General features: G+C 32.8%; 1 protein-coding gene across 9 annotated transcripts in view; it reads left to right on the top strand.

Annotated features, from left to right (window-relative positions):
- LOC149806518 (uncharacterized) overlaps positions 1–27,193 on the top strand; it is a 128,546-nt gene that overhangs the window by 60,556 nt on the left and 40,797 nt on the right. For all 9 annotated transcript variants that reach the window (XR_016420316.1, XR_016420314.1, XR_016420323.1 and 6 more), the window contains exons 5-9: positions 6,028–6,080; positions 9,784–9,866; positions 13,431–13,593; positions 16,995–17,057; positions 20,698–20,875. Coding sequence is in view for 2 of the 9 variants with exons in the window: in XM_089954130.1 (XP_089810256.1) it covers positions 6,028–6,080; positions 9,784–9,866; positions 13,431–13,593; positions 16,995–17,057; positions 20,698–20,875 (540 nt within the window). In the remaining 7 variants the exon portion in view is untranslated. The remainder of the gene's footprint in view (positions 1–6,027; positions 6,081–9,783; positions 9,867–13,430; positions 13,594–16,994; positions 17,058–20,697; positions 20,876–27,193) is intronic.

Raw genomic sequence — 27,193 nt, 5'->3', positions numbered from 1 at the left:
TGTCAATATACAGTTAAACATTTTTCAAGTAATTCATAAATGTCAATATACAGTAAAACATCTTTCAAGTAATTCATAAATGTCAATATACAGTAAAACATATTTCAAGTAATTCATAAATGTCAATATACAGTAAAACATCTTTCAAGTAATTCATGAATGTCTTTCAAGTAATTCATAAATGTCAATATACAGTAAAACATCTTTCAAGTAATTCATAAATGTCAATATACAGTAAAACATCTTTCAAGTAATTCATAAATGTCAATATACAGTAAAACATCTTTCAAGTAATCCATAAATGTCAGTATACAGTAAAACATTTTTCAAGTAATTCATAAATGTCAATATACAGTAAAACATCTTTCTTGTAATTCATAAATGTCAATATACAGTAAAACATCTTTCAAGTAATTCATAAATGTCAATATACAGTAGAACATCTTTCAAGTAATTCATAAATGTCAATATACAGTAAAACATATTTCAAGTAATTCATAAATGTCAATATACAGTAAAACATCTTTCAAGTAATTCATAAAAGTCAATATACAGTAAAACATCTTTCAAGTAATTCATAAATGTCAATATACAGTAAAACATCTTTCAAGTAATTCATAAATGTCAATATACAGTAAAACATCTTTCTTGTAATTCATAAATGTTAATATACAGTAAAACATCTTTCAAGTAATTCATAAATGTCAATATACAGTAAAACATCTTTCAAGTAATTCATAAATGTCAATATACAGTAAAACATCTTTCAAGTAATTCATAAATGTCAATATACAGTAAAACATCTTTCAAGTAATTCATAAATGTCAATATACAGTAAAACATATTTCAAGTAATTCATAAATGTCAATATACAGTAAAACATATTTCAAGTAATTCATAAATGTCAATATACAGTAAAACATCTTTCAAGTAATTCATAAATGTCAATATACAGTAAAACATCTTTCAAGTAATTCATAAATGTCTTTCAAGTAATTCATAAATGTCAATATACAGTAAAACATCTTTCAAGTAATTCATAAATATCAATATACAGTAAAACATTTTTTAAGTAATTCATAAATTTCTTGGACTTTATTCAGATATGCATGATTACTTCATGGTTGGTCATGTATACCATATATAGGGGTCTAAACTCAAAGGTCAAGGTCATGGCAAAATTAAATCTCAATCTGGATATGTTCAAAACTGGCATTATATTATGTTATGTAGTGTTGGCATTATTTTATGTTATATAGTGTTGGCATTATATTATGTAGTGTTGGCATTATATTATGTTATATAGTGTTGGCATTATGTTATGTTATATAGTGTTGGCATTATATTATGTTATATAGTGTTGGCATTATGTTATGTTATATAGTGTTGGCATTATGTTATGTTATATAGTGTTGGCATTATGTTATGTTATATAGTGTTGACATTATTTTATGTTATATAGTGTTGGCATTATATTATGTTATATACTGTAGGCATTATGTTATGTTATGTAGTGTTGGCATTATAGTATGTTATATAGTGTTGGCAGTATATTATGTTATATAGTGTTGGCAGTATATTATGTTATATAGTGTTGGCATTATATTATGTTATATAGTGTTGGCATTATATTATGTTATATCTTGCTGGCATTATGCTCCGGTTACCTAGTGATTAGAGTGTCCACCTCAGATGCAGGAGGTCGTGGGTTTGATCCCCGGCCGAGTCATGCCAAAGAATTACAAAAATGGTACTAACAGCTACCTTGCTTGGTGCTCAGCATTAAGAGGTTAGTGTTAGGGCTGGTCGGCCTGGTGTCAGGATAATGTGACTGGGTGGGACATCATGCTACATGTCTGCGGCATGATGCCCCAGTGCTGGACATCACTATAAACTGTCAGACTGCAGACATCTTAGCAATATGACTGAAAAATTGTTAAAACTACATTAAAAATTCAAATCACACACACACACACACACACACACACACACACACACACACACACACACACACAAACACACACACACACACACACACACACACACACACACACACACACATTATATTATGTTATATAGTGTTGTATGTCCAGTCATTGCCATTTGCTTACCTAGCCCATAACTTTGGGTTTGAGATATTGTCATAAAACTTGACCCTAGTATATATCCTGACTAGTGTTATATGCCATAGCCAGGCTACCCACCTTAAAGTCAAGGTCACAGAAAGGGAAATTCTAATACTTTGACTTGTTTCCTTATCCAGAGTAGAACATTTTAACTGCCGAAGGTATTGTAGCAAAATTAAATTAGGCAATTATATATCATGTATAGACACTGAAAGTATTGTAACAAAATTAAATTAGGCAATTATATATCATGTATAGACACTGAAAGTATTGTAACACAAATTAGGCATTTACATATCATGTATAGACATGGAAGGTATTGTAACAAAATTAAATTAGGCATTTACATATCATGTATAGGCATGGAAGGTATCGTAACAAAATTAAAATAGGCAGATATATATCAAGTATAGACACTGAAAGTATTGTAACAGATTTAAATTAGGCATTTACATATCATGTATAGACATGGAAAGTATTGTAACAAAATTAAATTAGGCAATTATATATCTGAAGTTATTGTAATGAAATTAGATTAACCAGTTATATATCATGTATAGACACTGTGTTGCATACCATGGCCATGACCTTTACCCCATGGTCCAGGCAGGGTCATTTCAGATATTTGAATGAAACTTTAGCAAATTATGTATCCTCTGTAGTTATTGTGTTGTTTACCATAGCCATAAACCATGTCTCAAGTCACAAGGTTACAGCATGCAATTATTTGACTTCTGTCCTTGTCTGAAGTATGACTTGTGTAAGATCCTTTAATGAAACTTTATCCAGTATTTTATAGCACAGTGCAGTGTCACACATACCTAATGCCCTGTCTCAAGGTCAACAATGGAAAATGTAACTTTGACTTGAGTCTGTTTTTGGAGTGTAACTTTTGAACCAATGAAGATATTTTAATGAAACTAAAACCACTTATATATCATGACATAACAGTTTGTCACACACCATAACCCTTGACTCAAGTCCAAGGTTACAGGAAGGGAAAATATAAATCTGTGGCCTATATCCATTTAGTGGTACAACTTTTAAACCAGTAAAACTTTTAATGAAAATTTAGCCTTTAATGTATCTTGACTTGACACTCACACATATTCATGGTCATAGTCTATGCTTCAAGGTCAAGGTCATGGCAGTGGATAACATATGTCAGTGAGTGCCCTCATGTTTTATACCAGCTGTCACTTTTTAACCCCAAAAGATATTTTAATGAAACTTTATCCAGGTCCACGACTTGTCATACAATTGACAAAAGGGAAAAGGTCACCTGACAGGTGTCATGTGCCATTTTCCAGCACTCTTGTTTACCTGATGATGTTGGTAACACTTTGTTAACTGTTGTAATAACAATAGGAGATATTTTTATGCAAATTTACATCAAAGGTGAAGGTCACCACATGACCCAGTTTTATTCTTATACCATCATCATTATGTTTGCACTTACTGTTTTACTGTTATTGATACATTTAAATGTATTCCATCGTAGATACACCAAAATATACTCCATAGTTTTCTCTGTAGCTTTCTCGCCTAAGGGGTAAGGTCTAAGTCAAGTCTTTTTCAGCCATTTCACCATTTGCTTTTTTGACTTTCTAACCATTTAAAATATTTTCAGGAAATTTTACTGCAGCAATTCCACATTTATTCAACATCGTGAAAGGTGATGATCTCAGCAAGTTTAAATGGCAGACTGAGATACTTCTGTTCGATAAACTTTGTAAACAGATACACAGATGTGCATTATCACTGATTTGTTTACACAGATGTACATTATCACTGATCTGTTTACACAGAAGTACATTATCACTGATCTGTTTACACAGATGTACATTATCACTGATCTGTTTACACAGATGTACATTATCACTGATCTGTTTACACAAATTTACATTATCACTGATCTGTTTCATATAAACCCAGATGTACATTGTCTCGGATCTGTGTTTCATATAAAACCCAGATGTACATTTTTGTCTCGGATCTGTGTTTCATATAAAACCCAAATGTACATTGTGTCGAGTCAGTGTTTCATATAAACCCAGATATACATTGTCACATTACTGTGTTTCATATTAAACCCCGATGTACATTGTCACATTTCTGTGTTTCATATAAAACCCAGATGTACATTTTCACATTTCTGTGTTTCTTGTAAGCTCAGATGTACATTTTCAAATTTCTGTGTTCCATATAAAACCCAGATGTGCATTGTCACTGATCAGCATTTCATGCAAACCCAGATGTGCATTGTCGCTGATCAGTGTTTTATGTAAAACCCAAATGTGCTTTGCCATTGATCAGTGTCTCATATAAAGCCAGATGTACATTGTGACTGATCTGAGTGTTTCATGTAAACCCAGATGTACCCAGCCTAAAGATCAGGTTTTGAGGACAACATTGAAGATCTTCTTTTTAGCCGAATCTGTGTGTGCTATGTAATCTTCAAAATATTAAAGATAGATTTTTCATAGCATATCATTTCATGTTACCATACTGCCATAAGCATGCATCACCTCTATTAAGAAATTAAACACCTATCTTACAGACCCAGTTCTTCAAAGTCCTGTGTACAAAGATATTGAACAAATTAATTGCCTGTCTTAAAGACCCAGTCCTTCAAAGTCCCGTGTACAAAGATATTGAACAAATTAATTACCTGTCTTAAAGACCCAGTGCTTCAAAGTCCTGTGTACAAAGATATTGAACAAATTAATTACCTGTCTTACAGACCCAGTTCTTCAAAGTCCTGTGTACAAAGATATTGAACAAATTAATTACCTGTCTTAAAGACCCAGTGCTTCAAAGTCCTGTGTACAAAGATATTGAACACATTAATTACCTGTCTTGAAGACCCAGTGTTTCAAAGTCCTGTGTACAAAGATATTGAACAAATTAATTACCTGTCTTACAGACCCAGTTCTTCAAAGTCCTGTGTACAAAGATATTGAACAAATTAATTACCTGTCTTAAAGACCCATTCCTTCAAAGTCCTGTGTACAAAGATATTGAACAAATTAATTACCCATCTTACAGACCCAGTCCTTCAAAGTCCTGTGTACAAAGATATTGAACAAATTAATTACCTGTCTTAAAGACCCAGTGCTTCAAAGTCCTGTGTACAAAGATATTGAACAAATTAATTACCTGTATTACAGTCCCAGTTCTTCAAAGTCCTGTGTACAAAGATATTGAACACATTAATTACCTGTCTTAAAGACCCAGTGCTTCAAAGTCCTGTGTACAAAGATATTGAACACATTAATTACCTGTCTTAAAGACCCAGTGTTTTAAAGTCCTGTGTACAAAGATATTGAACAAATTAATTACCTGTCTTAAAGACCCAGTGCTTCAAAGTCCTGTGTACAAAAATTTTGAATGCATTAATTACCTGTCTTAAAGACCCAGTGCTTCAAAGTCCTGTGTACAAAGATATTGAACAAATTAGTTACCTATCTTAAAGACCTGGTGCTTCAAAGTCCTGTAAAGAAAGAAATTGTAGAAATTAATCATCCATGTTAAAGATCCAGTGCTTCAAAATCTCTTAATCAAAGATACTGAAGAAATTAAACCCAATTAAGCAACCACATGTCTTCAAAAGCCTATTTGTGTTCTTCCCATGCAGGATGATTAAGTTAGGTTTGACTTTAGTTTGTATTATATTGCAGCATCTTCCTAAAACAGCATAAGTCACAGTTGTTAAAATACTGATTTTGAAATAAAAGATATAGAGATTGACATGTCACAAACTGCATACTGTCAATGCACACAGTTGCATTGTGATGGAAAATTTGTGATATAATTCTATTATTGTAATATAATGCTGATATTGTGATATAATTCTAATATTGTGATATAATTCTAATATTGTGATATTTTTTCTTAATAGAAATCCAGACTGAATTTGGACCTGATGAGACATATGATGATGCATCATCCAAGGTAGGTAGTTTTCTTTGTACAGTATTGTTTTGCTGGAATGAACAGTTCAGGTTTTAAAATGATTTTGATAAATAAACATGGACTTAGAGAGAAGATGTTTTATTATATATATATATATATATGTTAGGTCATAAATTACTGGATTTTTCATGAGAAATAGATTTGATAATTTACCAGTAATATTTGTTCACTATGTATGCTAGAGATCAAAAACATTATGTCCATGAAATGTGATCTGCCATTCATCTAGTGGAAGTATGGCTACCTATCATGCAGAAAAATGTTCATATCCCCCATTCTGCTTATCTTGCTGCAATTTTGTTTTGTTTGTATGCTTTTTCATTATTTATTAGGAAGGAGAATTATGTTACTACTTGGCTGTGTAAATTATAAACAGAACATTGAGAGTAAGGAGCTGTCATGCAGGATATCATAAGAAATCTGTTACTTCGGTATGATAACCATAATTACTAACCAATGCATTTGAGCATAATTACTAACCAATATATTTGAGCATAATTACTAACCAATATATTTGAGCATAATTACTAACCAATATATTTGAGCACAATTACTAACCAATATATTTGAGCATAATTACTAACCAGTTTTTTGAGCATAATTACTAACCAATAAATTTGAGCATAATTACTAACCAATATATTGGAGCATAATTACTAACCAATATATTTGAACATAAAATAAAAAGAAAATAAGCTTGTTCCAAGTTAATGATGATTATAATTGATGTCTTTCATGAAAAATGTGGTTATTTGCATTCATGGCTTTGCTGCTCATGAAAATTGAGTTTTCACCTATCGGTGAGATATATCCATTCTTCTAGATGCAAGGAAATAGTCTCTCTCTCTTTGAATTGTCCTTGCCTCTTTGGTGACATATATTTATGTTGGCCTTTATCCATCCATTCATTACACTTTCATTTCAAGCTGTTTGAGAGTAATAGAGAACTTAATATACAAATTGTATAGCATCATTACAAGGTATGTCCCATTAAGAGCCTTTATGGTAAAGGTTCAGTATTTGATGTTTTCATTACTTTTTTTTACCCACACTATAACTGTGGAACCCTTTGTGATTATGGAATGAAACTTGGCATTCTTATACATCATCCATAAAAGAATCATTATATCCCACATTTGGGGTATTATCTTCAAGGTCAAGGTCACAAGCTACTCAACTGTCTTTTATGTTTTGCATTTTACTTTCCTGTATTCTTCTAGTTTTTAATGATGCTTGAAATTCAGGGATGAAATTTGATACACATATAAATCATTAATACCATTGCTGTATGTACCACTTTCTGAGTTTTAACTAATGGGTCAAGGTCATCATCTCAATATTTTAAGCTTACTGTCACACTTTCTTCCTTCTTTGTAACTTCAGAGTCTTTGTAAATTAGGAATGAAATTTGGTATACGTACACATCATCACTAGGGCATTACATCATCACTAGGATGTTACATCATCACTAGGATGTTACATCATCACTAGGACGTTACATCATCACTAGGATGTTTGTTACTTATGACAGTCAGTGGGAATCTGTGGTATATTTACACATCATCACTAGGATGTTTATTACTTATGACAGTCAGTGGGAATCTGTGGTACATTTACACATCATCACTAGGATGTTTATTACTTATGTCAGTCGAGTGGGAATCTGTGGTACATTTACACATCATCACTAGGATGTTTGTTCCTTATGACTGTCGAGTTGTAATCTGTTTTATGGTCAAGGTTTACTCAATAAGTTTAGATGGTTTTTAGATTAAGGGATGAAACTTATTTATTCATTATCATTGGCAGACGTGTAGCATCCCACAGTGGGGTTCCAATTTTCAAGGTCAAGGTTATGTGCTATTGTTTAATGTTTTCTACTGTTTTTTTCCAAGTCAGTGATTTTAGAGCTTTTTGGGATGAAACTTGGTATACTTCTAGTCAAGAACGTAAGAAATTTTAAGATAAATGGATGAAACATGGTATATTAATAGATCATAGAGTGATATTATAAGTTTTTTGTTTTTGTTTTATATCTGAATAGCTGTTTGTCATAGAGGGATAAACCAGTTGGTATACCCATGTACACACATAGAGGGATGAACCAGTTGGTATACCCATGTACACAAATGTTTCTCACTCGGACGATGACATTTCATGTATCGCAACCATTTGGTATACCAATGTACACAAATGTTTCTCACCTGGATGATGACATCTCATGTATCACAACCAGTTGGTATACCAATGTACACCAGTGTTTCTCACCTGGATGATGACATTTCATGTATCACAACCAGTTAGGATACCAGTGTACACAAATGTTTCTCACTTGGATGATGAAATTTCATCTATCACAACCAGTTGGTATATCCATGTACACAAATGTTTCTCACTTGGATGACATCTCGTGTATCACAACCAGATTCTGGACTGCTCTTGTGGCCTAAGTGGTTACAGTGTTTGCCTTGGATGCAGGTGGTCATGGGTTCTAACCCCAGCCAAAGCATGCCAAATACTTATTAAAAAAATGGTCCTAACAGCTGTCTCGCTTGGTCCTTAGCATTAAGAGATTAGTTTTAGGACTCGTTGGCCTGATGTCAGATTAATGTGACTGGGTGGTACATGATGCCAAATGGCTGCGTAATGATGCTGTAGTGCTAGACATCACTGTAAACTGCCTCAATGCAGACATCGTAGTGAATTTGTTTTAAAACTGTTTGGAAAATCCAAATTACACACACATACATAACCAGATTCTGTCTCCAAGGTCAAGCTCATATATTAAGTTGTTCCCCTTTCTGCACTTGGACTCATTTGCCCCTTGAGATAGAACCACGAATCTTGGTTGCATTCCATGCTTGCGATTTAACAGGTGTATCACAAAGGTCACATGATCTCACCACAGTATTCTGGGGATGAAAGTTTGCTAACTTTGCAGGTTATAATTGAACTTTTTCTTCCAATTTTTAAGAAGTAATTTATTCTGATGAAAATATAAGAAAGACTGTATAGGTTATGTATGCTTTCAAAATACAAGAAAACTAATAAAATGTCATCACTTTTAGACAATCACAAAATATCAGGTTCAGTTTTTATAGGCTGAGTCACTCTCATCAAAATACTTCTTAAAATATGAGCCAATGAATGAAGAGGAATTGTACCATGTGATTTGCAGTGTGAATTTGAGTTGGTTTCTTCCAGTATAATACCAATATATTATTTCCCTTCTGAGATGAACTAGTGCCTTTGTGTGATGAACTAGTGCCTTCATGAGATGAACTAGTGCTTTTGTGTGATGAACTAGCACCTTTCTGCGATGAACTAGTGATTTGTGTGGTGAACTGCAACTAACTAGTGCCCTCATGAGATGCAATAAAATGCTTGATTCAAGCAGTTCAGGATGATGTGACAGCAAGGCATGCCAAGTTAAACTTATATTGATATGGTTTTGTTCCACTACAATTATAACAGTAATGTATTAATGTTCTTAAGGAAATTTTTTTTTTTTATCAAGCTGAATTCATTGTGCTAGGTCTTAAGGCAACATAAATGTTTCTTGGCTGTGCATGTGGCTGTTGAATTTATTTTGGTATCTAGTTAGTGATGCTATGGTTATTGTTAGTTAGACTTGTAATAGTGATCACATGTGCCTATTAATGGATGTCTGTGTTTATTACAGATTGCAGACACTGCTACAGGGGATGAAGAAAGTCAAGAGATGTATGAGGAATTACCCGAAGGACCAGCAGTCACACAGGCAAGGTAGGTTGTTGAGGATTTGTTTATTAAGAGGATCCAGCAATCACACAGGCAGGGTAGGTTGTTGTAGATTTGTTTATTAAGAGGGTCCAGCAATCACACAGGCAGGGTAGGTTGTTGAGGATTTGTTTATTAAGAGGGTCCCTCAATCACACAGGCAGGGTAGGTTGTTGTAGATTTGTTTATTAAGAGGGCCCAGCAGTCACACAGGCAGGGTAGGTTGTTGAGGATTTATTTATTAAGAGGGTCCAGCAGTCACACAGGCAGGGTAGGTTGTTGAGGATTTGTTTATTAAGAGGGTCCAGCAGTCACACAGGCAGGGTAGGTTGTTGTAGATTTATTTATTAAGAGGGTCCAGCAGTCACACAGGCAAAATAGGTTGTTGATGATTTATTTATTAAGAGGGTCCAGCAGTCACACAGGCAGGGTAGGTTGTTGAGGATTTATTTATTAAGACAGGGATATTTTAGAGACAAAATAAAGGCAAATAACCAAAATGTAAAAGTACTAAAATCCCTAGATAAAATACTTCAAAGTCATGCAGATTTTATAGTGTTAGCAAATTATATTGTCATTTGATCAAACTATCGACCCAAGTCCCATTTCCAGTTGCCAAATTAAAATCCTGATAATATGCTTTCATGCTTAACAAAGGGAATCATTATACACATTTAGTTATGAATTTAAAATATTTGATGGACATCTGGAAAGATATTAAATTTAAAGGTGAGGCTTTGCTGCGGAAGTTCAAATTAGTTGTTGTTATAAATGTTTGAACATTGTAGGTCATGATGATTCTTGCAGAACCGATTAATTATTCATAACTTTTGAAAGAAAACCTCTCAAAACTGAAGATCCTTTCTTTGCTGTTTGATTTGGATTTGAAAACTTTGACAGATATACTGTTTAAGACGGTGGATGCAGGATAAGCCCATTTGCATAAATGCAATACACATATGAGGGCCCTGGTGACTAGCTTGCCTAAAGTGATCACCTTTACCAATTACTGCCATCTCACCAATGTCCACATGGGATCAAGTCTTAGGCTTGTCCAAGTGGGTATGTGGGCAAGATTGCCAGCTTCCTGTGGGTCATTGGTTCTTCCTGGGAGTTTTCCTTGGTTCTCCCTCCACCATTTGTACTGTCGACCATGTATAGCATACCATGTGTTGAAAATGACGTAAAGGCCACACCAACAGCATATGTTGTCTCACATCCAAATTAGAAATATTGATTTTGTTAGAATCAAAGATCATCAATGCAATCCACCTGAAAGCATGCTGAGTTGATTTTCAGACTTTCAGTATTGTTTTCATTTTACTATTTGTCAAGAAACAAAAGTTAATTCTGTTCAAGCAAAATTGCTAGTTTAACAATGATAGAAAAAAGAAAAATGAGAGGAAACTGAGTTAATTATGAAAAATATGGCAAACATTTCTTTTTATTGTAATGATTCACAAATTATAATAAAAAAGATCCACAACTGTACAACAGTGATGACAGCTCTGCATAAACTTTATGATTCAGTACATCTTTCTAGACAGTGTTACTGATGCAGTTGTGATTCTTGATACTGCAGAATGCTCAACAGCTGACTGAATTTCTTATAGTAGGAAGTTGATTTGCCCTGTCATAGTAGTTGGTAAGGATTTCCATGCGGACTTAATGAGGGAAAAAAGACAGTTAGTCAAATAGAGTTATAATGGCAATGAAATATGAATTCTCTTGAGAACCAGGAGTATAGGAATCTATGTTAAACAAATGCACATGGTAACAGAGACAGGGCAATAGGTATATTTATTTTAAGTAAGGCAGTGAATTACTGAATTTTCCAAGTGAAAATAATTCAATGCTCTCTTTACCAGCAACTTTCTCCAATTCTTTTAGTAAAATATATTGTAAGGGAAACTGTTGGCATTATTAAAGTTTTGCAAATTTTTCATTTTGAAATATCTGCTTAATTTTAAAAATATGGCACTTGTTTTATTCCCTAAATTCCAGCAAGATTAAACTTTTATAATTTATTTTAACTTGACTGCAGAAAATATGAAAATAAAACAAAATGTCTCCTTAATCCAGTGGTACCCTTGCATATGGCATACTGAAAAACATTTCTGCTTCAAACAAATAAATGAAACAAGTTCAGAATTTAGCTAGTGGAATTATTTCTTTATTTTTATACAGAAATTAAAAATTGGATATTTGTTTGTTATATTATCCCCTCAACAATGAAGTTGAGAGGGGATAATTTGCTTTACATGTTCTTTCATGAGTTTGTTTGTCCCTTCATTACTACTTCAGTATTGAATTACCTCCCTTGAGATCTCACACCCTATATCACTAACACTTATGAAAATTGGCATTGGGAATTTGTGGATGAATCACAGGAAGGATAAATAAGACATACCAAAACTGTCACTGAACTAATTTGCACACTTGAATGAGTTTTATTTATTTGGTTGTTTGTTCAGTTATTGTTGTTATTACATCCTCAATATTGTGCACTCTATTTCACCTGCAATCATGAAAATTGGCATGTAGATACACCTGGATTTAGTTAATTCAACCATGCCAAAACTAGATCATTATGACTTAATTTGCATGCTTGAGTAACTTTTGTACTTTAAACTTTTGTTCATTATACCCTAATATCTTGGACCATATTTCACCTATACTCATGTCATTTTTTGTAGATCTCAACAAATGTAGAGAAGTCATAGTAAAACTGAGTCATTGTGACCTAATTTACATGCATGTGTGACTTTAATATTTTATCTGCATGTTCATATGCTTGCACTATTTTGGACCCTATATCACCTGCACTTATGTACAGATACATCTCAACAAAAGAAACTCGACCATGCAAAAAAATAGTTTTCATGCTTAACTTTTGTATTTTTAGTTTACATTTTATGATACCCTCAATATTTTGGACCCAATTTCATTTCAGTTAAGGAAATTGGTATGTCATTGTATTTTGGTTGATGTACCTTGACCATGCCAAAACTTGACCAGCGTGATTAATGTTTAGGCTTGATTTACTTAAATTTTCAGCAATTTGTTTGTGACAGCCTTAATATCTGTGACCCAGTTTTACCTAGATACATTAAAACTTGTATATGGATGCATGTTATGAAGAGTAACAACCATACCTACACCAGATAGCAACCTTTGTATCATTATTATCTGTTCATTACATCCTCAATATATATAATACTGTTTTACCTACACTTACAAAAATTGCAGTTGTTGGTGCACATCAAGATGAGTAGTCATTCTATGTAAAAACAATGTCGTTGTGACCTTATTTTCATACTCAAGTGATTTTTGTATTTTTAGTTATACGTTTGTTACACCCTTTATTTTTGGACTCAGTTGCACCTGCACTTGTGAAACTTGACATGTGGAGGTACATCATGGAAGGCAACTCATCCATGCCAAAAATAGGTACTGTGATCTTAATTTCAGGCTTTCAGGATTCTTACATTTTTCTCAAAACAAAATTTTTATTATTTTATTCTACTTTTAATGTGATGAATGTTTATGGTAAAAATTTGCTAACTTTAGCAGTGACAGTAGTGGGGATTCCATCACCCTAACATCTCAGTCAGAAAAGTCAGTAGCAGACGAGGAGGTGACATCTCTGAAGAGAAAGGAGAAAGACAAAAAGTCAAAGGATAAAGAAAAAGATAAGGAAAAGGCAAAAGAAAAGGATAAGCCAAAAGATAAAGTAAGTTTATCAGGTGTAGTGCTATGGAAATACTTGACTTTTTCAACCTTGTAATTGTACAGTTTGTAGCTTATATTTATTTATTCTTAAGTGTAATATTTAAATTAAGTATTTCATCACCCTTTGGATGATTTTTATTAACTCACCACTGCTTACTACTGAGTTACCATGAGACCTTAGTGTAAAATGAATACAATTTTTTTTTAAAGTATGTAATGAAAATGTGTATGAGTGAACTTCAGTAGCTCTGTTGGCACAGCATCAGACTTACAATGCAATAGCTGAGAGTTCGATTCTCACCCAGGCCAGCTATCCTTGGCTGCCTTGGTATGTTCATTCAAAAGGCAGAGTTGAGCTAAGATTTTGTGTTACTCCAGGCATCAGTGTCTGCACAGATAAAAGCATAAACTTATGTACACCCTGGCTGAATGTCAACCATTTCTTCTTCCTAGATTCTAGACAATGATTTGGAGTGGATTTCATAGCACTTACCACCAGGGGATGTTGTGGTGGAGGGGGCTAAACTGATATAAACATTAGTTGTGCATCAGAGTTTCTGCATTTATTTAAGTTTTTTTCACACTGTATAAGTACTTATATTTAGAATCAGTGAATTTGGTAAGGAAATTCAACTTGCGTAGTACTACACCTTCTTCACAAATACAGATATCTGTGACTTACTTTTTATGTTTCACTGACTGATTAAATTGTGTTCTTTATATTTTTTTAAAGACTCTGTTCATGATAGAATCATCAAACTATATCATGGTATGTATCTCTGTTAGAAGCACAAAGGAATGTCATTGTGACCTACATTTCACATTATTTATCTGTTTCAATTAACATTTTGCGTTTAGCTCATTACCGGATAAGTTGTTTGCACCTTACTGTTATTCCTAGTCACCTAGATTGATGAAAGTTGGTGTTTATTGATGAGTACTACACCTTCAACACAAATTCACTATGACATATTTAAAGCTTCACTGACTTTGGTTAAATTTTAAGCTTTTAATAAATTTTTCAAGCTTTATTCATTCTAAAAGTATCAAAGTAGATGATTGTATGCATCTTTATGAGTACCACAACCATGCCACAAAGCATGTAACTATGACCTACATTTAACATTCTACTGGTTTAGATTAAGTTTTGCTCTATGACCAAATATGTCTTTGCAACAGGTATATATATATATATATATATATATATATATATATATATATATATATATATATATATATATATATATATATACATACTTACTTTTATACCTGGAGTCATGAAACTTAGTAAGAAAATGCATCTTGATGATTATTATGCTCTCATCACAAAAGAAGGTCATTGCAATATATATTTCATACTTCACAGACTTTGTTTAGATGTTCTGTTTTAAGTTTATTTGTTTAGCTTTGTTCATATTAGAATCATCAATCTGTATGATTGTATACATCTCTGTTAACACCTCATGCTCACCACAGAAGGCTGCTGTATTCACATTTTACTTCTTTACATTGCTTTTGCATTACCATATGGTTTGTAGCACCCTGTTTATATACTCTCATAACAAATGTTTGAAACTTGGTAATGGAATGCATCTTAATGGGTATTGCACTCTCATCATAAATTTAGGTCACTGTGATATTTTATTTATGCCATACAGACATTGGTAGGATTGAGTTTTAAGTTTATGCCTCAATCTCTTTTCATGCTAAAATAATGCATGTAGATAATTGCATGCATCAATATTAGTTTCACACACACACCACAAAAGAATGTCATTGTGACCTATATTTCACATTTTTACTGGCTTTGGTTAATTTTGTTTTTTTTGGGGCTCAAAATCACTTTTTTGCACCCTGTCTACATAACTGTTATACTAAGATTTATAAAATTTGGTGAGGGGATTTATCTTGATGGGTACTACACTATTATCATCACAGAAGTAAGTCACTATGGTCCATATTTCATGAGTCACTGCCTTTGTTTCAGTTTCAAGCACTGTTTATACCAGAATCATCAAACTTGGTGGTTGTATGCATTCGTATTAATACCTACACCCTTTCAATAAAACGTCATTGTGACCTTAATTTAACATTTTATTGGCTTGCAGTTTTGCATTTAGCTCATGGCCATGTTTGTGTTGACCTACTGTTTGACACTACTTTATCTGGAATTATGAAACATGGCATTTAACAGGAAATCATGAGAATGACATTTATATCAATTCATTGGAAGTCAGGAAGTCATGAGAACAAACACATTTGTTTCAAAAAACAATGCACACAAGATATAATTTTCCTTTGTGTTACCAAAGTTGTTTAGTAAATTTTACTGGTATAATGATGTAATTGCAAATGAAAAATCAAAGTTCTTTTGATATACAGGTGTTACATATATCTGATTTATTTCATATTTATTTAAATTTAATTGTTTGTCAGTTTTAAATGTTTTATTCTATTAAATGGGTGTTATTTGCTGTGTGAGTCGGCAACTGACAGTTTATACCACAATAAACTCAGAAAAAACATTAAACTCTTAATTGTAGCTACTTTCATAAACAAGTTCTGTTTTATTTTAAAATGATTGGTTGTTTCCAAGGTCATGATGGGACTACATGATTTAAGATGTAAACAAATTTTTTATTTCTTGGAATAAAATAATTGGTTATCATCAGTGTCATTTTTGGTGTACGTGACATAAACATGATCACGTAAATCCCCTTTTCGATTTCGCAATTCTGGTTTTTCCATTATGCGCATTTGTTAGTTTTAATAGAGATGCTTTGAGAGAGATTTCTCGGTTTTGGGCTTTTTTCACTGATGTCAAGTTATTTTATTGTAGCCAGATTTATAGTTCTAATTTTCTTCAGATCAGTTGGATTTCAAAATGGATTAATTCTTTTATCTCTGGAAATATTTTGAGGAGTGCTCACACAGAAATTTTGGAAAGACATTGCTTACAAATTTAATTTGGATTTCCAACATTGGAGTACCATTATTTGTATTTCTACAAGTAACTGTAGATAAGCACAGTACTGACTACAGCATACGTCATCATCATCCATGTTGGATTTTCCATCAGGATTTAAACTTGAAATTATTAGAACATTTGTTATTAGGATTTTTTGCAAAAACTAATTTGTTGATTATTCTTAGATTATTTTTTTATTTGATTCTTGAAACCATACGTTCTTCAACTTTTTTCATTTTTACAGAATTTTTCCAGGAAAATAAATTATTTGTTAAATTTTAAAAATCTTGTTGTTTTCACTCTTTCTTTGTTACTGCTTATTCGAGCCTAAACACATAACACAGATGAGCATCAAATATCATTCACTCATGGTGTTTGCGTCTTCTCCCAAAGTTCTTTTTTCTGATATAGCTGTATTTTTCCTTTTGTTTCAGGAGCCAGAAAAGAAAAGGAAAAAGATTGAAGCAAATAATAACAAGATCTTAAAGGAACTCAAAGTAGGTGCAGGTTATAATTGTTATATATTTATTCCCTTGTTCCCATCAATTCAAACACAATGCAGCGTATGACTGTGATATATTTATTCCCTTGTTCCCATCAATTCAGACACAATGCAGTGTATGAATGTGATATATTTATTCCCTTGTTCCCATCAATTAAAACACAATGCAGTGTAAGAATGTGATATATTTATTCCCTTGTTCCCATCAATTAAAACACAATGCAGTGTATGACTGTGATATATTTATTCCCTTGTTCCCATCAATTAAAACACAATGCATTGTATGACTGTGATATATTTGTTCCCTTGTTCCCATCAGTTAAAACACAATGCATTGTATGACTGTGATATATTTATTCCCTTGTTCCCATCAATTAAAACACAATGCATTGTATGACTGTGATATATTTATTCCCTTGTTCCCATCAATTAAAACACAATGCATTGTATGACTGTGATATATTTGTTCCCTTGTTCCCATCAGTTAAAACACAATGCATTGTATGACTGTGATATATTTATTCCCTTGTTCCCATCAATTCAAACACAATGCAGTGTATGACTGTGATATATTTATTCCCTTGTTCCCATCAATTCAAACACAATGCATTGTATGACTGTGATATATTTATTCCCTTGTTCCCATCAATTCAAACACAATGCAGTGTAAGAATGTGATATATTTATTCCCTTGTTCCCATCAATTAAAACACAATGCAGTTTATGACTGTGATATATTTATTCCCTTGTTCCCATCAATTAAAACACAATGCATTGTATGACTGTGATATATTTATTCCCTTGTTCCCATCAATTCAAACACAATGCAGTGTATGAATGTGATATATTTATTCCCTTGTTCCCATCAATTCAAACACAATGCAGTGTATGAATGTGATATATTTATTCCCTTGTTCCCATCAATTCAAACACAATGCAGTGTAAGAATGTGATATATTTATTCCCTTATTCCCATCAATTAAAACACAATGCAGTGTATGACTGTGATATATTTATTCCCTTGTTCCCATCAATTAAAACACAATGCATTGTATGACTGTGATATATTTGTTCCCTTGTTCCCATCAGTTAAAACACAATGCATTGTATGACTGTGATATATTTATTCCCTTGTTCCCATCAATTCAAACACAATGCAGTGTATGACTGTGATATATTTATTCCCTTGTTCCCATCAATTCAAACACAATGCATTGTATGACTGTGATATATTTATTCCCTTGTTCCCATCAATTCAAACACAATGCATTGTATGACTGTGATATATTTATTCCCTTGTTCCCATCAATTAAAACACAATGCATTGTATGACTGTGATATATTTATTCCCTTGTTCCCATCAATTAAAACACAATGCAGTTTATGACTGTGATATATTTATTCCCTTGTTCCCATCAATTAAAACACAATGCATTGTATGACTGTGATATATTTATTCCCTTGTTCCCATCAATTCAAACACAATGCAGTGTATGAATGTGATATATTTATTCCCTTGTTCCCATCAATTTAAACACAATGCAGTGTATGAATGTGATATATTTATTCCCTTGTTCCCATCAATTCAAACACAATGCAGTGTAAGAAAGTGATATATTTATTAACTTGTTCCCATCAATTAAAACACAATGCAGTTTATGACTGTGATATATTTATTCCCTTGTTCCCATCAATTAAAACACAATGCATTGTATGACTGTGATATATTTATTCCCTTGTTCCCATCAATTCAAACACAATGCATTGTATGACTGATATATTTATTCCCTTGTTCCCATCAATTTAAACACAATGCATTGTATGACTGTGATATATTTATTCCCTTGTTCCCATCAAGTAAAACATAATGTATTGTATGACTTTGATTTATTTATTCCCTTGTTCCCATCAATTAAAACACAGTGCAGTGTATGACTGTGATATATTTATTCCCTTGTTCCCATCAAGTAAAACATAATGCATTGTATGACTGTGATATATTTATTCCCTTGTTCCCATCAATTCAAACACAATGCAGTGTATGACTGTGATATATTTATTCCCTTGTTCCCATCAAGTAAAACATAATGCATTGTATGACTTTGATTTATTTATTCCCTGTTCCCATCAATTCAAACACAATGCAGTGTTGAATGTGATATATTTATTCTCTGTTCCCATCAATTCAAACACAATCCACACTCACCCCTAGACACCTATTACCAATAAAACTCTATGATGTTTATTCTTGGCCAGGATTGATTCATTTTTGTTTTCACACAAGTAAATAAAAACATGGTTTCATTGGGTTAAATAGACAGACAAAGATGGTTTTATTTGGTTAAATAAATGGACAAACATGGTTTCATTTGGTTAAATTGATGGACAGACATGGTTTCATTGAGTTAAATAGATGGACAAAGATGGTTTCATTGGGTGAAATAGATGGTCAGTAGTAAGTCAGTAAATTCTGAGCAAGCCAATGACTTACAAATTATTATTAACATTCCTAACTATTATTATTTTACACGTAAGTTGCGCATTTCTTCTTCAAATATTTTACCTGATCATAATACCTTCTGTAGAATTACCACTACCTTGCAGATCCAGCCCTCCCAGGCTAAAATGTTTTAGCTAAAAAAGCTAATGTTATCTGCCCACCTCTGTTGCAGTTAAATAGAGTGGTTTCCCCTTAATACATGAATCGGTGCCATAATCTGTTGGTAATGTAAGTAGACAGGTAGTTAAATTAAGATTAGGATTTGCCGAAACATTGGCAACTTTATATTATTTTTCATTATGATTTTTTATGTGTAAAAGTTTCAAGATTAGAAATTAAATATTTAGTAAAAATGTAACCTAGATACTTGGCTGAAGAAATTTTGCCATTATAACTGTTATGTGTTGTCATTAGAATAAAACGAAATAGTTGTTGAAGTGACATCATGCCAGCTCATGTTCACTAGAGTGAAATGAGTTGCTTATATAATCAGACACATTTACAGTCAATCTATAGTAAAGACAGCTATGGTGGAGATTTATTTATTCCATGACTGTGAAATCTCATTCATGTAACCTAAGTTTTAAGTTGTAATCCATATTTCAGATATTTTTGCCTGCTCTTAAATGACTAGGTTCACTTTGGGCAAGAGTTTCCCCCTGGTAATATTTTAATATTTCTGCAAAGGTGTTTACTATATCGGTAATTTATAGAACGGTTTTGTTTTTTGTATGGGTATTAGTCTTTATCATGTTTTAATGCAAAATGACATTAACATCATGTCAAGTGGAAAACATTAAATGATGTACATCGTAGTTCAATGTGCACGAGTGGCGTGATCTTTTTATGTGCTGGATTGTATTCTTAGATGTACATGAGGTACACATTGCTATTCCCTGTTCTGTTTATATTATTTAAACTGATATGTTTCTCCTTAGTTTTATTATCTGAAAGGTTTATTCAATTTGGTGGGCATTTTCTCATTCATTATAAGGCCTTTTTCATCAGGTGCTCATAGTTCACAGTTGTATCATTGAAAATTATTTGGTTGGTGAAATTATTATTTATAACAAATATTTATTTTAGTAATAAAAGAGGCGGTTTTCCTGCAATATTTTCTCCCTTTATTCTTCAGATGAAACCTGATGATTTATTAAAAGCAATTGGCAAGGGCAAAGTAAAGGAAAATAACCCTGGAGGAAAGAATAACAGTCTGGCTGTCACAAAGGGTCTACTTATTACTATTGTTAAAATGGATTTGAAGGATAAGAAATACAAGGGAAAGTGGCTGGTCCAAACGGAAGAAAATGAAGGTAGTTCTAAATTGGAAAAAAGAAACAATTCAGAATTTACTATTCTTTATTTTGTTACACTCTTTATTTTGTTACACTCTTTATTTTGTTCAGTTAAGTCCAAGAGAAGTGATATTACATATTAAAGATATGCCATTTTTAAATATGCCGTCACTGCACGAACTTCTTGATTTGATCCTCAATGTCCATCTGTCTGTTTGTCCATATGCCCATCCCAGGAAGCTTGTTAGGCCAATTTATTATGCATGTTTCTATTCATAATATTGATGGCTTGGTTAGATATTTTGCATTTTTTGAATGATATTTAAAAGCTTTTAAATTTTTGTTGCAAGTTTATTTTATAGCTTTACTAGCTGAAGACCAGACGTGCTTATGCTGTGTCGATTGTCCATAGTTTGGTATCTGTACATTGTCTGGTATCTGTCTGTAGTCTGGTATCTGTCCGTAGTCTGGTATAAGTCTGTAGTCTGGTATCTGTCCATAGTCTGGTATAAGTCTGTAGCCTGGTATCTATCCATAGACTGGTATCTGTCCATAGTCTGGTATCTGTCCATAGTCTGGTATAAGTCTGTAGCCTGGTATCTGTCTGTAGTCTGGTATCTGTCCATAGTCTGGTATAAGTCTGTAGCCTGGTATCTGTCCATAGACTAGTATCTGTCCATAGTCTGGTATCTGTCCATAGTCTGGTATAAGTCTGTAGTCTGGTATCTGTCCGTAGTTTTTTTATCTGTACGTAGTCTGGTATATGTCCATAGTCTGGTATCTGTTTGTAGTCTGGTATAAGTCTGTAGTCTGGTATAAGTCTGTTAGTAGTTGTTTGTTATCACTGCTTCTCCTAGACTACTCAGAGGAAAGTCATAGAATTTGGCACACACCATGGTTTCTCATTGGTCTCAAATGAAAATAGTGCCCCTGTCATGGTAGCCATCTTGGCAGTCTTGTTATCACTATTTTTCCTGAATCAATGGTCATATTAATATAAGAGTTTTCACTGAAAGACTTCTTGTGACATGTTGGTACTCCTCAGTGAAAATTGTGCCATTCTGACATCAAGCCATCTTAAAATCTTTTACTTTTGCTACTTCACTTGAAGGAATGATCATGCTGATATTGGGGGTTTTGCAAAAAGACTTCTCATGACTTGTAAATGGTATTTGATGAAAGCTTTGCTAGTTTGAATCCCAACATTGGTGATCATTTGGAAAATCTTGCTATTCTTACTCCTGATGAACAGATGGTTATATTTACAGGTCTTTATTAATAACATAGACATGGAAATGTCCTTAATGCTAATCTGATGTTTAACATGGTCACCATCTTAGTCCTTCTTCTGAATGTTATGGTCATAAATTTTCATGGAAAGACTTTTTGGGAAATGCAGATGGTCAGAAATGAAAAAGTCACTGTTCTAATATTCTGCTTAGCTACCATGGTGGCCATCATGAAAATCTCGTTATTACAGCTCCATCTGCATGGGTGGTCATATGGACACTGATGTCACCTTGGATGTGTAGTCGGTCTTGAATGGAAATAATGTCAATATGATATTCATGTCATCATGAAAATATTTTGACTTTTCTCAAGTAGATGTTCATATTAACATAAGGTTTTCATTAAGACACTTATTTCAGCTGTAGTTAGTCTTGTATAAAAATGGTAGTGATCTAACTTCCAAAACAGCTACCTTGGTAGCGGCCTTGAAAATCTTCTTATGGCTGGTTCTCCAGAGTGGATGTTGGAGTCAACATGAGTTTTTCACTAAAACAAATTGTAGCTTGTCCTGAATGAAAATCATATGATTTGACCTCCAACATAGCAACCATATTGCCCATAAAAAAATATTGTTTTCACCACTGCTCTTGAACAAATGGTGGCATTGTTATAGCATTCATTAGAATACCTCTTGTAGAATGTAATTGGTCTTGAATGACAATAGTTTATATGTGACCATTAGCATGTTTGTACTATTGTAAACAAGTTAGAAAACGAGACCTACTTGATCTTGGAGTCAGATCCAAGGTCACTGCTTGCGTGATTGTTTTTAGTTCTTTGAGTTATGAACACAAATGAATTTTGACCAGACTTTGTGTTTTATTGTTTTTCAATAAACAGTTAACACTCTGGTATTGATTTTAAGTGCTAAAAGGTCTTGACTTTGATTTTTGTCTGTGACAGCTTGTGAGTATGGTAACACAAATGATAAGAATAGATTTTCAGCCCAGGTTTTGGATATATCTGAGGAACACCTTCGATAATGACAGTTTAGTCATTTTTTGTTCTTCAAAATATATATTAATCAGGAAACCAAACTTTACATATAGGTATATCTTCACAGTATCTAAGATTAATTTTTTTTATTCTATCCATTATGTGAGGTTTAATTCACAAAGGTTATGATAGAAATCTATTTGTATTGCACTTTTCTTGTCAATATGTTAACTGGAACAAAAGAGATAAATATATTTGTTACCAAATTTCAATGTTTGGAGTTTCTCAAGGATTATTCTGACATGATTTAAATTTCAGTATTAAAAGAGCTAATAGAAAGGAAGAAAGAGACTTCTCTTGAGGTCATACAAATTCTTTTCTGCCAGCAGATTATCAGTCGCTTTTTGGACTATTTGATTGGAAGCTTTTCTTTTTCTTACATATATGTGAGCTGATTCAAATTTTATATCATTTTCATAATCTTTGGATTTTTTAACCTGTCATGAAGAGATATTCTGCCAGGTTTTTTGTAACGGGGACCTTTCACTTTATCACTGAAATAAGGGGATTAGAAAATATGGAGGGGAAGGAGGAAATGGTCATAGTTCAATATTTACCTAACACTTAATCAATTCTCTTTCTCTCTCTACTTTCTTAAAGCTCTATTGAAATCAGAATCTTTAAAAGGTGTCACCTCTAGTTGTATAAGTATTATTCTGCTAATTATTTCTGAGTATACTCTGTTCCTTTCTTTACAATTTTCCAGAGCTCTTCTGAATATGTTACGAGTTTAGGCTCTTACAAAAAGTGAAAGGAAAAAAGTGAAGACAACAAGTTTTGTAAAATTTAACAAATAATTTATTTCCCTAGAATATCAAGTGAAAAATGAGAAAAAAGAACTTACGGTTTTCGAATCAAATCCAAACATAATCCAAGAATTTAAAAATAGAAGTACAGTAATAAAATGTCCTAAAAGAAACTAAGTTCAAATCCCAATGAAATCCAAAATGGAAGACAGTGATGTCATTAATAGTCAGCAAAAGTGCTGCAGTTTCAACAGTCTCTTGTAGAATCACAGAAAATAATATTCCAGTTTTGAATTCTGTATAAATTTCGATAAATGTCATTGTTCAAGAAATAATTTAGAGCACCAGTATTTCCAGGGAAAACAATCACTTGATGCATACCAACAAAATCTATCACACTGTACATCCTGCAGATGCAGAACACTGCTGTGGCAATGAAACCCACTGAAATTTGTGTAATGACCACAATGTGGCAATAGTACACACTGAAATATGTGTATATTGCTCCAAGGTTAAGGGATTGCATTTTGTCTTAAAATAAATTGCTGTTATTAGCCAATCAGAACTTGAGGCTCTGTCATGTGATATAATATTTGCTTTAGTTTATAACCTATCAATGCAACTGTGCATGTTGTTGTTCCAGATTGACTGTTTTGAAGTTGGCTGAATAATAGTATATGTAAATTGTCATGTCCAGGTTTAAATATTTGTTACAGACTTACTGACTGTTCACTTTTATCCAAAACATTCTTTTCTACCAAATACTGAACCAAAATATTTCTTATTTCCTGATTCGTTAAGGAAGCCTTTACTTCAGAAAGAACATATTTTCTGACAAGTTGAATCAGTTCATCTATTTTGAAAAGATCTAATTGTTCCTGGGTAGGATTTGAAAGAAAGATTTCCAATTTTGATGCCAATTTAAACAAAGCTTGTCAATCTCACTAAAGATTTTAAAAAATTTCAAAAACTAGGGGAATTCAAATTTAAAAAAACACAAAGTTTTCTGAAATATTTTAGCCAAAATAAAAAAATCCAAGGATGAGTGCCCAATTTCTATGTTACATATTTAGGCTCAAATAAACAGTAACACAGAAAGAGTGAAAACAACAAGCTTTGTAAAATTTAAAAAATAATTTATTTTCCTATAAAAATTCTGTAAAAATGAAAAGAGAACTTGCGGTTTCAAGAATCAAATCCAAAACTAATCTAAGAATAATCCACAAATTATTTTGCAAAAGTCCTAGTAACAAATGTTCTGATAATTTAAAGTTCGAATCCTGATGGAAAATCCAAGATGGATGATGATGACTTATGCTGTAGTCAGTACTGTGCTTATCTACAGTTCCTTGTAAATAACACTCCTGTGTTGGAAATCAGAATAAAATTTGTAAGAAATGTCTTCCCAAAAATTCTATATGAGCACTCCTCAAATATTTCCAGAAAATAAAGAATTAATCCTTTTGAAATCCAAATGATCTGAAGATAATTAACTCAAAATCTGGCTACAACAAAGAAAACAACTTGATACCAAGTGTAAAAGCCCAAAACTGAGAAATCTATCTCGTCACATCTCTATTAAAACTAACAAATGTGTAGTTATGGAAAAACCAGAATTGCAAAATCAAAGGGGGAGTCACGTGATCGTGTTTATGTCACATACACCAAAAATTACCCTGATGAAAACCAGTCATTTTCTCTAAGAAATAAAAAAAACAAGGTTGTTTACATCTTAAACCAAAAGCCCCATCATGACCTTGACAATAACCAATCATTTTAAAAATAAAAATAGAACTTTATTTGCTAATTTTGAATCAAGGTCAGCATCCATGATATTTTTCCAGAAAATTGGTTGACCTGAATCATTCTTTTCATAAACAACCAATTTTCTGGAAAAATATCATTTCCAGTGAATAAATTTACATTACAATAGCATGTAAGAAAAATAATTTTTAAAAAAACTGACAAACAAACAATTCAATTAAAATAAATATATAGTAAATCAGATATATGTAACACCATATAAATTGTCATGTCCAGGTTGAAATATTTGCCCATGTAAATTGTCATGTCCAGGTTTAAATATTTGCCCATGTAATTTGTCATGTCCAGGTTGAAATATTTGCCCATGTAAATTGTCATGTCCGGGTTTAAAATATTTGCCCATGTAATTTGTCTTGTCCAGGTTTAAATAATTGCCCATATAAATTGTCATGTCCAGGTTTAAATATTTGCCCATGTAATATGTCATGTCCAGGTTTAAATATTTGCCCATGTAAATTGTCATGTCCAGGTTTAAATATTTGCCCATGTAATTTGTCATGTCCAGGTTTAAATATTTGCCCATGTAATTATACAAGATCTCTCCAGAGCATTGTTAGTTTTAAAGTAGAATGTCAGTTACGTTGTTATCATGGCACTTCTCGGAACCTTTGTCAAATAAATGTCAGATCAATTATGTGCTTATCGTGGCACTTCTCGGAACCTTTGTCATATAAATGTCCGATCAGTTTGTTGTACGGACCTACATCAGGTCTGTCTTAACAATTTCTTAAAAGATCCACTGGATCATATGCAAGCAGATGTGGCAGAGAGCATACTGGCATGAAGTTCCTTCGGGTTTTTAGCTGTACTGGTCATAGATATGTGGAGCTTTTGGTATGGTCTGTTGTCCATTGTTCATCCATATGTTTGTTATGGCTACTTCTAAACTACTGGAGGATTGCCGTGAAACTTTATGCACACATTCATCCAAAGGACTATTTTGGTCCTAGATGAAACTTTATGTACACATTCATCCAAAGGACTATTTTGGTCCTAGATGAAAATTTGTGTACACATTCATCCAAAGGACTATTTTGGTCCTAGATGAAACTTTATGTACACATTCATCCAAAGGACTATTTTGGTCCTAGATGAAACTTTATGCACACATTCATCCAAAGGACTATTTTGGTCCTAGATGAAAATTTGTGCACACATTCATCCAAAGGACTATTTTGGTCCTAGATGAAACTTTATGCACACATTCATCCAAAGGACTATTTTGGTCCTAGAGGAAAATTTGCAGCTTAGGCAACTTGAAAATCTTGTTATCACTGCTACTTGCAAAGGGATGTTTAGATCGACATGGGGCTGTCACTATGAGGATCAAGATGGTCCAAAATAAAAGTAATACCAATCTGACTTGTAATAATGCCACCACAGCAACTGTCTTGAAAATTTAGCTACTCCTCATCAATGGGAAGTCATATTCACATGGGCTTTTCACTAAAAGACTTCTTATCCTGTCTTGTTGGTCTGA

The sequence above is a fragment of the Sinohyriopsis cumingii genome, chromosome 1, assembly GCF_028554795.1.
Source record: "Sinohyriopsis cumingii isolate HCF-2022 chromosome 1, ASM2855479v2, whole genome shotgun sequence".
Lineage (NCBI taxonomy): Eukaryota > Metazoa > Mollusca > Bivalvia > Unionida > Unionidae > Sinohyriopsis > Sinohyriopsis cumingii.
The sequence above is the reverse complement of the archived record's forward strand: the minus strand, read 5'-3'. Positions and strand labels throughout refer to the sequence as shown.